Genomic DNA, 18,374 nt, shown 5'->3' with positions numbered 1-18,374 from the left:
CTGCTAACTGCCTTCCAACCTATTATGTACCCACTTACTTTTACCTAAACTGTGTTTCCCCTGCTTATACTTGAGAATTTGATTTAAAACAGCATCACTGTAAAGATGCTGTAGCCTGAGGACATGTAGATGATCATAGAATCATAGAATAGTAGGGTTGGAAGGGAACTTTAGAGAACATCTAGTCCAACTCCTCTGCTCAAGCAGGTCAGCCTAGAGCAGGTTGCATAGGAACATGTCCAGGCAGGTCTTGAAGACCTCCAAGGAAGGAGACTCCACAACTCCTCTGGGCAGCCTGTGCCACTGCTCCATCACTCTCACAGTGAAATAGTTTTTTCTAGTGAAACTTCTTGTGTTCCAGCTTCATCCCATTACCCCTTGTCCTGTTGCTAGCTACTATAGAAAAAAGGGATGTTCCAACCTCCTGACACCCATCCTTTAGGTATTTGTAAATGATTTCCCCTCAGTCTCCTCTTCTCTAGACTAAACAGTCCCAGTTCCAGCTATGATAATGGCTTCCTAAATGTCCCCTTGCTGGGGAAAGGTGGAGCATCTAATTGCTTTTAAAATTGTGCTAGAAATGCTGTCCTCACTTCTTTTCAGTCAGTCAGATAACTGAGCTTGCTCAGGCAGACCTGCTGCTTCCAAACTGATTGTGGCTAAAGAATAAAGACTGACTTTTTCTGTGTGAAGTTTGATGATGAAGACAGGGCAGTGGTTTCATTGACAGTTGTGAGACTTGAGGAGGGAAGCACTAATTAATAAAGAAATCTGCATTGGATTTCAAACCTTAAGATGCATATGACCTAGACAATCCTCTGCCACTGAAGAGCTGCGACCAGAACGGATATGTGCTTGCTACCAGCTCAGTTAAGGCCACTACTAAAGATAGGAAGCTAATTAAAACATTGGATTAAAGGAAAACATATCCTTTTTCATTTTCCCTAGGCAGAACTGATGTAATTATTTAGTACGGTATCATAGAATCATAGAATCATAGAATGGTAGAGGTTGGAAGGGAGCTTTAGAGATCATCTAGTCCAACCCCCCTGCAGAATCTCTATAATTTGACAATTCAGTGATTTAAAACAATTCACAAGTGATTTTTAGCAGAGGATGTAAACATAAGGTAGTCAAGCCGGCCATGCATCACAGCACATCTACCATTGGCTGCAGTTTTAGCTTGTTTGGCTGTTTGCAGTTTTCACTACTAGCAGAATCAATCAATTAATTAATTAATTAATTGTTTCACCTTTTTAAGTATATCACTGGGAGCTTCATTTTCATAGAGCAGAAAAAAACTGCTTTTGCATGTAACTCTCTGGCTCCCACATCTGCCATCCCTCATGTATGTTTTAGAAGCAAGAACGGAGTGGCAAAAATTGCTTTGTTGCAGTTACCTGAGAGCAATATGTTACAAGGGCTTCATGGCTTGATTTACTACCACAATCCACTTATCTAAGTAATGCATGCTGGAGTCTTTGATTTGGATGCTAGAACTGAAATGTAACAGACTTTTCTGTACTGACCAGTATCTATTAACTACTTGCAGTAAGACACTGATTTGACAGCCTGAAATCTAACTGCTTTAGCAGTTGTGTGTGGTAGAAGTTCAGTGAAGTGAAGTCTATCTAGATAAATTCGATGGACCCCACATCAGGGAATATGATATTTAAACTCATGGCTTATAATAATAACAATTAAAAATATTATGAATTATTTTTGAAAGATATCACAGATAGTACATTCTGTTTTACCAGAGAGACACGTGAAAATCACAAAAAAAACTAAATAGATATCTCCATGTTTTTCCACTCCATAGAATAGATGTTATCTCCTGTTAATCAGAAAGCTGTGATGATTAAACTAGGTAATAAATGGGGAATATCATGAGGAATAGTGAGTGTCACTACATACCAACAGAAAAGAGGTACAGATGACATATCTACTCTCTTATAAAATTAGAAGCCTAAAATATAAATACAATGACTGTAAAAAGATGCTAGATTTCTACGTCTTACCCATTAATATCAGGTTACTTTTTATAAGCGTATGGTTTTGTCTAAAAAAAAAGTTGTTACATGCTCTGTGTCTCGGTTTTTCTTTCTGTTCTCCCTCTGCAGTCCCCTATTGCTTGAACAGCTTACCTTGCCAGCAAATCGATCAACTCAAGTTTTGACATTCCATCAGGAAGCAACCGAGGAATAGCAGCAACGCATGTTCTGAACAGATCGATTTTTGGTTTTCTTTCACCACTGAAAAATGAAAACAGAATTTTGACTAGGCTTAACAAATAACTGTGTTAAATGAGACACTTACAGTTTTTCAGAAAAGCACTGGACATAGTCGAGTAACGGAGGACTACTAAGAATATCAAGACAGAAAGTCAGACACTATAAATGAAATAAGGACACATGACTAAATGTTTCCATTGAATGGATAGGTTTGATTTTGACATTTTTCATGCATCATATCTACAGAGTATTTGAAAAATCAATTATTACTGATTCACTTGTTTCTTTCTGAGAGGAACTGGTGGATATGTCAAGATGGAGTGATAACACATGAGGATTCCTCCATCAAGATCAGCATCTGAGTGATGCAAGCTTTGCATGAGGCAATGATGAAAAAGTTGATGTGCTCCCCACCACAGCTATAGTGCAGCTATATTACACTAGTTGTATAAATCAAATAGCAGATATATAAGAAGCATAAGATCCAGACAGTTGTTCTCAACAGGGCACAGGTCTCACACACCACACATGATTACACTAAAAAAGTAGCATAATTTAAAGGTGAGCATGGATATGGAGTTTCTGTTGATCCCTGCCTGAGATAGCAACGCTTCAGCAACCATTACCAGCTAAAACATGTTTTGGTAGCCCTAAGGCTGCTCTAATCTGTGGAATGGCCCAAATGCTCCTTAAAAGAAAGAGAAAGTGGTTGAATCTAAAGTTCAGCATGAACTAGAAGCTAGGTTGGGAGTCACTAAGTCTTCTAAAAGTAGCTCAAGTTTCAGCTGCTGACTATTTTCACAAGAGATACAGTTGCTTTCTGACCTGTTTCTAATATGTTTTGTAAGAATGCAGGTTAAAGAAATCTTTCAGACATATCCCAAGGTTTTTGTTTTTTTTAATTTACTAATTTTTGACTCAATGATCTATTATTTTATGATTGAGTACAGAGAAAATAACCCAAGAATAACAGTGTTGCAAGCTGTACAGTCTTTCCCACAGTATTATTAATTACTAGCCTGTAATATGCTTTGGAGGAATCAAAAGAGCAAAGTCCTATTTAAGGACTCTACTATAAACAATCAGAGAAAGATTGTTTCTGCTTTAATATACTTATGATTGAACTAGAAAAGAATGGGGGGAAAAGAGAGACACTGGGAAGTGCTGTAAGCAACTTAACAGCATACTGAAATTCAGTGACAGAATGGAAAATGAACCTAGTTTTCACGCACCCCAGTCCAATACCTTGCTTACTGTATTACTCTGTGTCTCCACCCAACACGGGACACTGCACTTGGATACTTTACTTCTGTGTTCAGTCACACGGAAAGTCTGAATGCAATACCATCTCACAAGTCTCAAATAAGATCTATAAAGTACCACTGAGCATTCACTGAAATAATGGGTATGGAAAAGGCATAAACTGACACTAGGCTTACTTAATTCAAAGAGTAAAGATATTCTTGTAGTGAAACCCATTCTTCTCTTAACACCCTCTATACTTAACAGCTTGGATACACATTAATAAATTAATAGACATTAACAAAATGATGATATGATTTTAATCTACTGACTTAAAATGTACCATGAGGAGAAATTATTTTCATAATGAACTATCTCTGCCTCACTGTATCTTTACACGTAGAACTTGAAAGAAGGTGTTAGGAACTGACTTGAAAAAGAGTAGACTATAACATCCCATCTGAGAATTTGGTTACAAACAAATCCCTCTGAACTATTATTGCTAATACAAATACTAGTTGGATTAATAACTAGTGGAAAATACTGTGTTTTTTTAAGTTGGAAACAGTGAAGTGCCATTGGTAATCTGTAGGCATATCAAGTCTTCCTTGACGATTAAACGGAAAGCTTTGCAATGTTTGCTTATTATTAGTCCTTAGTGAGGGTAAAAAGTTTGTTCATTTAAAATGGAGATATGTAAAATAATAGTCTGAGAGGAAACTCTTTTGAAGGCAAATGAGTAACTATTTATTAATATAAAATCTGTGGGTGTCCTATGGCTTATCATCTGCTCATAAAACTAGCAGTAGAAGACCCAAATCTGAGGCTCAAGTTCTCAACTTATCTAAGCTACCAGGCACAGCATGAAATGTGTCCTGCAAGCAGGGCCTCACAGGGCTCTGCAGTCATCTCTGGCTGACACAGGATCCAATGGGATGAGCTCTGGATGAACATACTGACAGCTGTCCTCACCTGGAGGCTGACGTTCCCACACCAGCAGTATCAGATTTAGTTAGGTATTGTCAGCAAAAATCTTTGAAGCACTTGCAAGAGGAGGTCTGCATGTCAGAAAAATGACTGCCTTATTCTGACTAGATGTTGGAAAGTAATTATAACTACTATTGAAATTCACATCTCAGTGGATGATGCAAAAGACCATCCTTAGCCAAGATTTCAGTAAGACTCTTCAGAGTGGCATTTATCTTCAACAATAAATGCTTAACGGATCAGGCATTAAATACAAAAGCGTATCTAACACTGTCAAAGAAAGTTCCCGAATCTGTATACTTTAAAATGTTGTGATTATTCATTGCCTAGCCACTTCCCTATGATTCCTGTTATTTAAAATATAATTGTTATATTGATTTTAGACAATTACATTAACTATATACAAATATGACAAACCCCATAAAACACAGACAAATGTATTAAATGTATTAAAGCCCATATGATCTCAAAATAAATGCGTAGCTCTAGAGAAGCATGAACTTCTGTGACTAAAACTAGAAGCAATTACACAAAACCAATATATTGGCTTTTCCGATTTTCATGTACTATGCAGACTCTAAAAGGGCCATTTGAAATGCTGGTAGTAACAGCTAATGATGTTTTTCATGAGTTCACATGATTTCAGATCGACTGATATTTAAGCATCCCAGATATTTTTTCCCCTTAGATGAACAAGTAAAAATGTATTCTAGTGTGATTTTTCTTTCAAGTGTATATATAAAGTCACAGTTCATCTGGATATTAAGTACAATACAAAAATACAGTAAGTTAACATATATCTAGATCTGCCAACATTAAAATCTTTATATCTTCGACAAAAGTTACAAGATTTCCTGAAATTTAAAACTCTTTCAAGTCTACTTGTTCACTGATTCTAAAAATAAACAACACTTTAGTGATGCTGAGAAACCATAGAATGGACATTTATAACTAAGGTTAAGTACACTTCTTAGGTAAGTGCTCAAGGTTTTACTATGCAATTATCTTTTGGGAATAAAATGCAAGTTTCAGAACTCTCCCTCTTGCAAAAGGCTATTTACACAAACTGGTTATGAAATCTGGCTGTGACTACTGAGAAGTACACTGGGTAGTGACAATGCCACAGACATAAAGAGCTTACAAACTCATCTACACAATCACAACAACAAACAAGGGTAGAGGAATGACATTAAAACATAAAGATTAAATCTACTGTAAAACATAGTTAAATTTGGTCAATCGTTGCAGTCTATTTACTACTCACGAGACTTTTAGCAAGTTGTCTTTTTTTATAGTATATGAAAAAAACCCACAATCTCAAAGATACCAACGTCCTTTTCATTACACTTCAAACTTTTTTCCAGGGGTTATTTCTCTTCTAGCATAACTACCATGTCCACAGCTCTAACAGGAAAGATATACTAGGTCTCCCAACAGTTGGGATCTACAATCTGCTCTGTGTGTCTCAAATGGTCTGTGTCTTTTAAGTATACTAGATGTCCACTTACCTAGAACTCTCTCCAGGAAACTTCCCTCATTAATAATTTTGGATGAGTGTAAAATGTTGCTGTTCAACACTGCTTGAGATGCACAGGTTTGATTTTGTTCCCATGGGGTATTGCTTAAATCCAAGACTTTTACAACAAAATGACCTGAACTTTTAATTAAGATTTGATTTTGATTATAGGCATGAATAGTAATGGGAAATTTGAAAGAATATTGTTAATTGGGATTTACAGAATGTGTCACATTCATTTTGAAATTGAGTGATCAAATATACTCTGATCTGAGTGTAGGTTGACAGATGTTCCACTTTGGGCTTGCAATTTCTACCGTCTAAACATTTATAGGATTCACATGGCATTCCGGCTACCTAGAGAGCATCAGTTCAATTCCAAACACTCCAAAACACAAAGTTGTAAAATCAACATGCAAAAAAGCAGTAAGCTAAATGTTCCTGTTTCTTGCTGTTTCTCTAATACTTAATGATAGACTGAAGTAGAGAAGAAGCTTTGAAGGTATGTCTTGATATTTTATGGGATTTACTGTTCTTTAGGACTCACGTAATCATGTCCTCAGGCTCTTTGTTAAGCATCTGTATGTTGGTTAGCATCATGCACCGACCCACTTCCTTGTCAAGGTGTCTCAGTATGTTGTCCACCGCTTTTCTTACTTGAGAATAATATAACGACATACCTGTAATAATAGACATCTTTGTATAATTTGGGATATTCACAGATACATATCTTTTGAAAAAGAAAGCTGCTTACTCCTGCTGTCCTAAATGAATTAAGGAAACATTTTCCTCAGGAAACCCACTAGTAATGATACCCAGATTCAGAGACGGTGTTTGTTGCTCTTTCCAAAAATAATGCTATTGTATGTAAAAATAAGTGATGAATAGACATACATATTTGGAAAAAATTCCAAACAACTTGTTAAAATATGTCCCTACATAAGTCAAATGAAGTCCAGTTTGCCAAGCTATACAAAATATTTTGTTACTTTTCAGGACAGAAGTAAAAGTTCTGATTCAGTAGCAAGGTTTAAAAAACACAGGCAAAGAATCACAGAATCATAAAATGGTAGGGCTGGAAGGAACCTTTAGAGACCATCTGAATGAGCTCTCCTGAAACTTACTAGGTATGGAAATTATTGGCATTGCATTTTATATGAAAAACAATATTAGACATACAGCTTTACAGAAGCTGATGGACAGAAAATACTTTAAAAATAAAACTTGAATCAACTCTTTCCAAATTCATTAAATGCTAAAATGTAAATTTTCTTCATATAATTTTATATTTTAACAATATACTTTAATCATCTATTCTCTAGTCAGTTCCTTTCCTAACTGGTAAAGATACTAGAAATTTTAAAAAAATACATCAAATTTGTGATCTGATATCATAAAAAAATTAATGGCAGAGTAGAAGGCAAAACAAAATGTAGGAATTACTTTGCTTAATCTTATATATTATACATGGAAACTAGAAATTTTAATAAAATTGCTAATAAAATATAGCATCCAATAGTGCAAACATTCACCATTCACTAGCATGAGTAATTAAAATGAACTAAATGAATGTCAGCACTAAATGCTATGTCTGTTGTACATTTCAACAGCAGTGGGTCTCTGCTTATTTTCTTGATATTACTATAATGACCTAGCAACAGCATACTGGTGTAGAAATATGTAGAATTTGTTTCAATCATGTAAATTTGGGGAATTAATAACATGCTCAGGTGAGCAGTCTTTCTTTTTTTCTTTTTTTTAACAGGTAAAACAAGCACTTTCAGGGCATGCTACAGAAGCTCCTCTCCCACAGCACACAATCCTATCTCCACACTGACTGTAAAGGAAGCCCAAGGTAATGTTGCTTTTGACACTTCAGTGCAGCTTTATTTTACATTTAAAAGTTTCTGCCAGTCAGAAAGTTTCACTTGGTGCGAGATAAGGCAATTAAAATGAGGACAACAAAGGAATTTTTGCTGGTTTTCAAAGCTGGTACATTTTCTGAGCACAGGCACTGTTTCTAATACCATGAACATCCATTAATAAAAACAGCTATTCAGCACTGAAAGGAGCTAATTCTTAACCATCTTGTGTACTTAATGCCCCTGAACACAGGGTTGCTACCACTGGTGGAGCACGACTGAAGACTTTTCCCAAAATAATTCTTGAAAAGCAGTATTTGTCAAACTAAACCATACATTTCATTAGAATGTAGAACAAAGCACACATACAATAAAGAGATCAACTGAATACCTAACAATAGCAAATTATTCTTCTCAGGTACAGAAGACATTTTCACATTCATTCTCATCCAAGTTTCCAGATTGTCCATTCTCTTACTGACCTATCATTTTAGCTTCCTCCTCTGTAAGAGTTTTGCTCAAATATGTTTTCTTCACTCTGAGAGTGTTTCCAGAGGGAAGGACAGCTCCTGTCACCGGCATTGGAGGTTCACCATCTTTTTGCTGCAAGCTATCAGCAATTACCAAGAAAGCTCTCAGACCAATATTCATTCTCTGTAAAGTTGAGAAGATTCATGAGTATCATAATCAAATAATCATGTTCTACTCACATTCTTTAATTACTTTGAAATGTTGAGTATGCACTTGCAAACATTTTTTCCTCTGTCTTTGCCACGTTAACTAATCTGAGATATTTTACAAAAAATGCCCATGAAATAAACAATGAATTCATATCTGCACTATGAGCAGTGCTTTCCCCTCTCAAAACTCGATTTCTAAGTATTTTCATTAGTCCATTAGCTTCTTATCTTCAGGATAAAACGCACAGATATGACCTGGAGTTTAGTGACACATCTTAACTGGATCTTCAGCTAAACACAAATGTCCTATATGGTCCATTATGAAAAGAGATTAGTAACTGCCTGAACAGTGCCTCACCTGAACAGTGAAATAGTTTTTTCTTATATTTAAATGGAACTTTTTGTGTTCCAGCTTCATCCCATTACCCCTTGTCCTGTTACTATCTACTATAGAAAAAAAAGGATGTCCCAACCTCCTGAGACCCACCCTTTAGATATTTATAAACGTTAATAAGATCTCCCCTCAGTCTCCTCTTCTCCAGACTAAACAGCCCCAGTTCCCGCAGCCTTTCCTCATATGAAAGATGTTCCAGTCCCCTGATCATCTTGGTGGCCCTGTGCTGGACTCTCTCCAGCACTTCCCTGAGTTGTTACAGAAAAATTATTTTTTATATTAAAATAGTTTAAGGCATTCCATATAACAACAGCAGAGTGACAGGGAGATAGTGATATATAGTTTCATTTATCTTTTTGTTTTATACATTTGCACTACTTCGCATTTCATGAATAAACAATGTGACATATTATAGATCAAAGTACACAGATGTATTTTACCAATAAATCAAGTTACAGATTTGTCTTGAAAACTGGACAAAGGTGAAAGCATGCTTACAGTGTAACCAGAAAGTAAATGTGGCACAAGATAATACATACTAAGTAAAAAAAAAAACGCAAATCATACCTCAGGGTTGAGACTGAAAGCTTTTGCTGGTTTTCCGACACAAAGGAAGTCAAAGATAATTTCTTTCATTGCAAAATCTAAACGTTCCTAAAATAGCAAAAATATTGCAAATCATGGAGCTGCTCACTTCTGCTATGTATTTTCTTTAAGGCAACAGCATGTTGAAAACCAGTTTAATCAGGATTTATTTAAATGCACAGAAAAACAGATTTTCAGAAGTATGCAGAACATATTATCTATCAGATCTAAGCTTTCAACACTGCCTTATGTTTACACATTCAAAAATTTATAGCTTTTAAATAGAAAATGATCCATTTTGGAAAGAAAGCTTTTAATTATTTCATTTAAACTGCAGTAATTATGGCACTAACATAGTATTTTACATAAAAGGAGCTTGTTCACAGATGGCATAGTTCAGGGAAGGTTTTAAACATCTGTTTAATTCATTCCTATTCAGAGACTTTAAGTATGTGCTTAAGTGCTTTGCTCATTGGGAATGTTTTCTGAATTTAAATAATAAAAGACATGAAACTTCCAGCACTGAAGGTTAGTTTACTTTAGCAATTCCCATTTGAAATGCAGAAAACTAAATGTGCCAACTACAGGCCGAACTTGTTTTTTTATCTGGCTTACTGTTTAAATCAGTGCAACTCATTGTCCTATACAGTAGGAATGACTCAGTATCAGGACAAAATATTACTTATTGTTTTAAACTTCATTGGCAGTCAGAGCCTACGAACAAAGGTATTTTCTGACTTGCTGGCAAGTTCAAAACTTAATAAAAAATATGCTCAAGTTGAAGGGAAAACATTTTTATCTATTTTCATGTAAATAAGGTTAATCAAAATCTGTTATTCAAAAGAAGTATGCCCCAGCCCAATCTATAATTTTGTCATTGTCTAGATGAAATATACTGACAATGTAGCTGCAAAAAGTTCAGACAACAGAAGTTTACTTATTTGTTAAATCGTTATTGGGAAAACAAGTTGTTTATTATTTGTAAAGATATATGCATGGTTCTCCCATACCTGTGCAATAAACTGAATTATCTTCACAAAAATGTTTAGAGGCATATCTCTTGGCACAACACCACGGGACCCTTTTGGGAAAAGTGTTGTGACAATAGTAATAAGTCGACTGTAAAAGAAAGGGAAAAAAGTATTAGTCGTTTCTGACCTTGCAAGCCTTCACTTACCATGAAATTTAAATTGGAAATCCTATGCCATTTAGAAATACTAGAATTTATTTCCTTTGAAATTACAATGTAATGGAGTATCTTGTTTTGATCCTTTGCTATCTCATTACTACATTACAAGTAACAATAAACCAGTCAATGACATACCTCTGCGAAAATATTTCTAACTTTAACCAGGTTGAGAGTGATTTTTAGTTCTTCCAAAAGTGGTATCATTTTATACAGTAATTTTAATAGGTGGGAGAATAACTGATGATGCCACAAAAAGGTTTCCTTTATTGTGTACAGTTGGGTTTTTTATTACACAACAGAAATAGGTTCAATTCAAAGGAATTCTGGAGAACTATAAAACCTCTTCACTGGCAACATCCACTCTACAAGGCCTGATTACCATTACAAATACAGCATCTTACCTTTGGGTAGCTGTGTTGCTTTCACATTTAATTCTGATCATGTAAACCCACAGTAGTCTGTATAGAGATTCCAGTGCAACTCGAGCCATTTTTGGGTCCTTATTCTAGACAAATAGATAATGTATGAAGAATCATCATGAACAAATTAGAAAGGAAGTTCTACACTTCATGGACATTGTGGTTCAGTTTTCATAACAACCCCACAAAAGGATACAGCCTCACTAATGCCCATCACCACATTCCTGCAGAATGATTGTGCATCTGACCTACCTCTCCTGTTACTACTTAATTTGTGGAAAAAAAACAACTATAAAATTAAATTAGAGACATGTAACAATTCAAAATCTCTATTTGAAAACCACCTCAATTTGACTCTGGAAACAAAACCTCATCTTCAGTTGATTCTGCCAATTCAAAAGTTGTTGCCCTATGGTAGAGAACTGGTAGGAAGAACATAACAAATAAATGTACTGCATATATTCAAAAGAGAAAGGACAAAAACCTGTGGATATTCAGGCTGGCCTTATTAGCATAGCATCAGGCATCAGCTGGACTGAATTGGATTATCTGTCTGGATGGCTATTTATTTTGGAAATTTTTGAATTAATGCAGGACTGTCATTTAGTCTCTGTTCATGTGCAGTTTTCTGCTTCTGTGGCAGGGTAGGGTGCAAGTATATACAGTCCAATCAGATGGTCTCGTGCATGTTGGGCCAACCACTGGGCTAAACTTTGAAAGAGTCTGGTACACTTTGATCTGAGATAAGATCTGCCTCGCCCACAGTGAAAATCTCCATGGCAAAGAGCTCACTTTTTGTCTGCAGACAAATGTCAAGTCACAGATCAAAGACCATACTTGATCAAAGAAACTGCAACCAATTCTTTAGTGTGGATTGGTCTAGGTCTTGCAAAATGGAAGGAAGACAACCGGCTGATGATATAGGATATGGCTCCAACTTCCAAGATGGCATCTGTAACAAGCTTGGATCAGAAAATTGAAAATCCTTTTTGGTTATCATTGCAGAATATTATGGTTGTAGCACATGATTAGAATAAGTAGTAAAAGGAACATCAAAGTTTCTGTGGTCTATTAATTTTTCAGGATTTAAAAACTGTAATGTTGTTTATAATCAATTTGTTTAATAATCTCTGCTGTCAATTAATTTTTCATCAGGTATCATCATGTCAGTCCTTGTAAATTTCAATCTTAGGAATGTGATTTCTTCAACAGATGATGAAGTATGTTTACCAAATTAATTCTTACCCTACAGCTTTCAAGAAAACAGCAGACAGTGACTAAGATAACAAGAGCTTGTGTGGCAGATGAAATCATCCCTATAAGCAAAAATCTAATTACTTCAGTGACAAGACAGTTCAGCTCTAAGGGCAGCTGAGAAGAGATGGCTGAGACTGATATCAGTGGAGATTTCTGAAAATAGTAGACCAGTTTTCTGTCAGAAACAGCATGCTGCATAGCAGAAGCAAGACTGAGAATACAATGATAAAAAGTCTGAGGAACATGCAGAGAATCATGGGCATGTCTATGGGCAAGATCTGTGCAAGTGCATGGCAGTTGGGTGCCCAGTACTTTGGAAAGTACATAACATGTCTTCCTTTGGAAAACTGAAAGAAGTCCACCACCAACTGAGTCTCTTCTGTATTTTGAGGATTTTTGTCAACAAGCAAAACCCAGCTGGTAATCTTATTTGGACAAGCAGTGTTTGGTCTGATATACATTACATCTTCTTCACTTTCCTAACAGGACGTATTGACACTGGATGTGGCTCCTTTATCACTGCTGGAAGTGCCTAACTCACTGTTGGTGCCAAAGGATTTGTCAAAGTCAGTCTGGGCTTTTTTGAACACGGGAGTAGTCATTAATAGAGTCTTGCCAAGATCAGCTCTGTTTCTTGATTGATGAGTGCCACTGGCTTTTATTCATTGTTGTTGCTCTTCTAGAAGCTTCTTCAATGTCTACATTTCTTTCCTGTGATTGGTGGAGGAGCAACTAGACTCTCAGGAGCAAGGCTCATTTTTTTTAATGTCTTCATCTCTTTTTTCCTACAATAGGGCGTTAGGTCAGGCCACAGGGATGTCGTGTTGGCACCGATGGATTCATTCCAGCAACAGCCACTGTTTGACCCATTCTTTGTAAAGAATGTTCTTTGTAAAGTATGTACCCTCAGCTCAAATTGTACTGGAGCTTTCTCCTTGTCCCATGTGACTTGAGGTCAAGGAACTGTTGCTCCTACTGAAAAAAAAAGCCTCTAAATGAAACACAGTGCTTTGACTCTCTCCCATATAGAATTCCTGCCCTGGATATTTTTTTAAAAAATAAAGTTAATGATAAATGTTCTATTTCAAAATCAGGATACTTATTTACTTTTACATCACTTTCAACGGGATAGTATGAAATGCCCTTAGACAGTATTTGGGTGGGATCAAATATTTCTATGTCCTGGCAGGAGTCTACATTAATTTAAAAGATTGTTTCCATAAGATCAGGAATTTGCCAGTGTTTTAGCTTTCCCACTGTATGCTTGACCTTAATGGTTTTGGGAAGGAGATTATGAAGTGTGGAGGCTCTTGTGAATCCAATCCATTATGTGGTTCATGGGAGCCCACACAGGATCATGGAATCTCATATGCTGTACTGTTGTACAGAACTCTTCTAGTGGAAGGATTTCTCCATCCTGTTGATCTAGCTCTTCCTCCAGCGGTGTGAGTTTGGTTTGGGCTTTGAGGTGCTATGCTGACTGGTGAAGTGATTGCTTTAATAGTTGGAGTATCTCTTTCTCTGTATTGAGAAGGAGTGGCCCACCATGTCCTTAATTTAGACACATATTCAGATACCTGACTTTCTTCCCAAACTGAAGACTGAATGTGCCATCAAATTATAAGCCCTATGAACTGAAGTATATGTTAATGAATTACAGGTGGCAAGGTGAATTCCAATTTGATTTTCAATTACTAAGGTAGGAGCAACTTTGGTTTCAAATAATTTATCAGCATCTCCCTAATTTTCAGAAAAAAATATATTCCTGTCTGGCTTCTCAGAGACTTTACAACCACAGTCACCATTTCTAAAGCTCGTATAACCTTGTAAAACACCATAAAATTAGTTGCAGTAACAACATGTTTGTTTTCTGAATCTCTTTGTAAATAAGGTTCTAATATATCTTCAGCAAAAGTAAGTAATTCAGGTACAGGTGGAAAGAAGTCTTCAGACTATGAATATTTTGAAGAGTTATTCTAACAGTAGGATCCATATGAAGAGAGTCAATACAAATTGTTTCATTAAGACATAGTATAGCAAGAAAGCAACAGCAATAAAGGATGCAATATATACCTTGCTGACAAGCTTCAGAATTCAACTTTTGGAGAACGGAGAATCCCTATACAGTTTGCTTCTGAGCTGAGATAGCAATTGCATGTTCTACCTGTGCCATTTGCAGAAGCCTCCTAACCACTGGTTCATTAAGCAGCAGTTTGTAGGCCTTTCACTTCATAGAATCATAGAATGGTAGGGTTGGAAGGAATCTTTAGAGATCATCTAATCCAACTCCCCTGCAGAAGCAGGGTCACCTAGATCAGGTCACATAAGAACATGTCCAGGCAGGTCTTGAAGACCTCCAAGGAAGGAGTCTCCACAACCCCCCTGGGCAGCCTGTGCCAGGGCTCCCTCACCTGAACAGTGAAATAGTTTTTTCTTATATTTCAGTGGAACTTTTTGTGTTCCAGCTTCATCCCATTACCCCTCTTCCTGTTGCTAGCTACAATAGAAATAAGGGATATCCCAACCTCCTGAAACCCACTCTTTAGATATTTGTAAATGTTAATAAGATCTCCCCTCAGTCTCCGCTTTACTAGACTAACGAGCCCCCATTTGAGCTAATCACTCTGCTTCTTACATTGGTCTTCTCAGGTAAGCACAAGACCATCCTTTCATATGGACCCACTTTAAGTGCTGAATGGGCCACGAGTTACCATGCAAGTAAAAGAAACATGGAGAAGCAGTGATGGTATCTAGTATACATGTATTGAACACTAAGCACTGCCCAGGAACCACAGCAGACTACAGTGGACAGTCAGTCTTAAACTTCAAAGACCTAACAAATGAATAAGAATGGATATGTGAAGGAAACAACTTAAAATAGGTTTATTTAAGTTTTTTTAAAATGGAACTTAATAGAGTGAAACAGGCAATGCAAATGGTGCCCTGCAACTACTTCCATTCTGATGGACAACAAGTGCTTAACTTGAGGAGGCCTTTGTGAAAAAAAAGTAAGTTAATATTGAGTCACTTTTAATGTGTAAGTTAGTACTTTTTTCTTAACAATCTTACCTGTTTCACAGCTCAGGCTCAGCTGAAATTCATACTAGAAATTAATTTTTGTTATTGAAAAAATCTGTTCAGCTAAAGAATTTGTACTGTTGGGAATAAAATTATGTATGGAACCAGTCAATAGCAATAATCCAACTCATTTACCTGAAACAGATTTGCAACAGATCATCAGTGCATACTGAAGTTTTAATTTAATATTAAACCCAGAAGATACTAACCTTGAGATTGGATAGGCAGTTGTTGAGGAAAATATGCCATCTGTTTAAAAAGAACTGCTTCTGACTGACACATAGCAGGCATGTCACCAAAGGGTACAAAGCCTAAACAGGAAATGGATATTGACACCGTATTATTTGCATGTCTACACAGCATAAAAGTAACTTGACAGAACTACTGTAAACTTAAAGCTTTAAGTCCTCCTTTTTGTGCAGTATATGTTAGCCAATATAAAGACGTTGTTATGTAGTACAATTTAAAAGGAACCTTTCCCTAAATCTGTCACAGATACATTTTATGGATAAACTAAACCAACCAAATGCCTACTTAAAGCGGTATCAAAATTCCAACAATGGGCCACAAATTTGCAGACACGGGGTTAGGTTCTCTCAGTTGCAGACCCAAGGCTAAGTTAAATGAGAAATCACAGCACGGAAGTAATAAAACTTCATTATAATCACAAGGCCCACAGAGGCTGTTGAGACTTGTGAATGCTTAGATGTCTATATGCTCCTCGAAATCTGCAGTCACAGTGTTTACTGAGAGACATGTCAAACACCCTAAAGAATTGTGTTAAAATACAGGCAATGCCTGGATCTGCTGATAGTTACATTTTGTGAAGTGAAAAATAAAAAGAAGCAAGGTAGAACATAGAAGCTCAAATACTGGAACCTGATCTTTTTGTCAATACTTAATTTGACACTCATAAATGTTATTCTGAAAAAAAAAGTAAACCAAAATGCACCTCACAGAATTACAGAATCACAGAATCTTAAGGGTTGGATAGAACCTTAAAAGATCATCCAGACCAACGCCCCTGCCAGAGCAGCGACACCTAGAGTAGGACACACAAGAACTCGTTCAGGTGGGTTTTAAATGTCTCAACATTCAAAGGAGACTCAACAATCCACCTGGGCAGCCTGTTCCAGTTCTCTGGCACCCTCACAGTGAAGAAATTCTTCCTTGTATTTCTTTGGAATCTCTTGTGTTCCTTGTAATTTTGAAATTGACTTTGATATTTCAGCAAGACTTTTCTGTTTTAGTTGTCAATATACCAAAGACTTGCAAGTTATTTGTAAAAAATATGGTAACTTTATCTTAAAGACCAATGATTCTCAAAATCAACCTTGAAATGATAACTTCAGCCACAGCTAAAAGTATAAATACACCATAAACCCCAATTTCTGTTCCTGTAATATACAACATAAATTGTCCATAGCTAGGTTTAGACATAATTTCTTGATCAAACGGCAAAAGTATGTTCAGTTTTATTTTTATAATCTTCATGTCCAAAATACATATGGGAGAGGATAACTGAAGCCTTCTTGTGGAAGACATTCTTACTATATTAACATAGTGACTATAAGAGTTGCGTATTTGACAGGATCACAGAGATTAGTAACATCCCAAGAGTGTTACTATCCATCCTAAGGAAGAACCCTAGAAGGGAAGATACAAACCATGTCCTGGAGTTTCCTAAGTCTCTCTGTTCCCTCATAAGAGAATCTCAAGAGACTAGCTCATGTGAGATGCCTTTAAACAGAGAACATGACAAGATAAATGTCTCCATCCTGCCCATGCAGGGAGTGCACCGATTCATAAAACACTGATCTTGGAAAGTAAAGTGTGCTTTACTCCTGGAAGTCTGGAAATATGCACTGCAGCTATTTCTGCTAACTGTTTGCCTTTCCCCTCCTCCACCTTCTCACAGTGTTTGTATTTCTAATCACACTCTCACAAGAATCTATTCTATTTTGTCACTTTTAACTATGTAGCCTCCAGTGTGGTATGTGTAGACAAGCAATCAAATGCAAAGCCCCAGCTGTGCAATCCTTTCCCAAGCACAGAGTATTGACTTTGGCAAATACAGTCACCAGTTTGGGGAAGTTCTATTTAGTGTAAAAACTGTCCAGCAAAGCCCTTACCCTGCTGCAGTTTCAATAATGTTTTATTAATTTGGCAGAGCGGAATAGAGCCACACAAACACAAGCATAGTGAAATGAGAAATTTATCCCAAGACTCTGACTAATTCAAACTGGATCAGGACTGCACCCCAGGCGATGTTCTGGGACTGGTGTGACGGCAGCAGGGAGCTCAGGCACACTCCTGCAGTCTGCCCGTCAGATTCATGGCACTAGTGACCAGCATTTGCCGAGAGCGCTGGGAACAGGGAAGTCTTTTTGACTTTCACATAGAATGAGAGACGACAAATGACAACTTTCTTTACTTATAAGGTCCAAGACTTCAAAATGGATTAGCTAAAGCCACGCTGCTGACGTGCGCTGACCCAGTTGGAGAGAGACTGCTTAAGGCGGCCAGCATCAAACTGACTCAGATCCTCATTTAATTCAGATCAACCCATGCTTCCAAAAATACACTGCAGTGCCACTGTTCATCTCACAAGAAAAAATGAAATAGGGAGCTGCACAGTAGCCAAGTTACAGATTTAAATGGGCATGTGTTATAAATTTTTTTGTTCCCGCAATGTATTATCTAAGCCCTGTGAAAGAGTCATTCCCACATGCCTCATTTGTTCTCGCTTGACAAGAAGTGAACTCTACTCTTTCTCCTCTCCTCCCAGTGTTTACACATAACAAGTATGAGAAAACCTAACTATTTAATAATAACAGAACCAGAAGCTGAAAACGTCTGTTTGATTCACATTGATTTAGATAATATTCTGAATAAAATAAGTATGGTTACTTTCTGCAAATGCAATAACCT

General features: G+C 36.7%; 1 protein-coding gene across 6 annotated transcripts in view; it reads right to left on the bottom strand.

The window, feature by feature from the left end:
* The window catches only part of FRY (FRY microtubule binding protein), a 206,451-nt gene that overhangs the window by 86,531 nt on the left and 101,546 nt on the right, over positions 1–18,374 (bottom strand). For all 6 annotated transcript variants that reach the window (XM_061993519.1, XM_061993487.1, XM_061993504.1 and 3 more), the window contains exons 11-17: positions 15,653–15,754; positions 11,091–11,194; positions 10,511–10,619; positions 9,483–9,569; positions 8,324–8,495; positions 6,527–6,659; positions 2,148–2,255 (exon numbers count right to left, since the gene is read on the bottom strand). In XM_061993519.1, coding sequence (XP_061849503.1) covers positions 2,148–2,255; positions 6,527–6,659; positions 8,324–8,495; positions 9,483–9,569; positions 10,511–10,619; positions 11,091–11,194; positions 15,653–15,754 — 815 coding nt within the window. The remainder of the gene's footprint in view (positions 1–2,147; positions 2,256–6,526; positions 6,660–8,323; positions 8,496–9,482; positions 9,570–10,510; positions 10,620–11,090; positions 11,195–15,652; positions 15,755–18,374) is intronic.

Source organism: Colius striatus, chromosome 1 (assembly GCF_028858725.1).
Source record: "Colius striatus isolate bColStr4 chromosome 1, bColStr4.1.hap1, whole genome shotgun sequence".
In the NCBI taxonomy this organism is placed as follows: Eukaryota; Metazoa; Chordata; class Aves; order Coliiformes; family Coliidae; genus Colius; species Colius striatus.
Note: the sequence above shows the minus strand (reverse complement) of the source record. Positions and strands in the feature narration are given on the sequence as shown.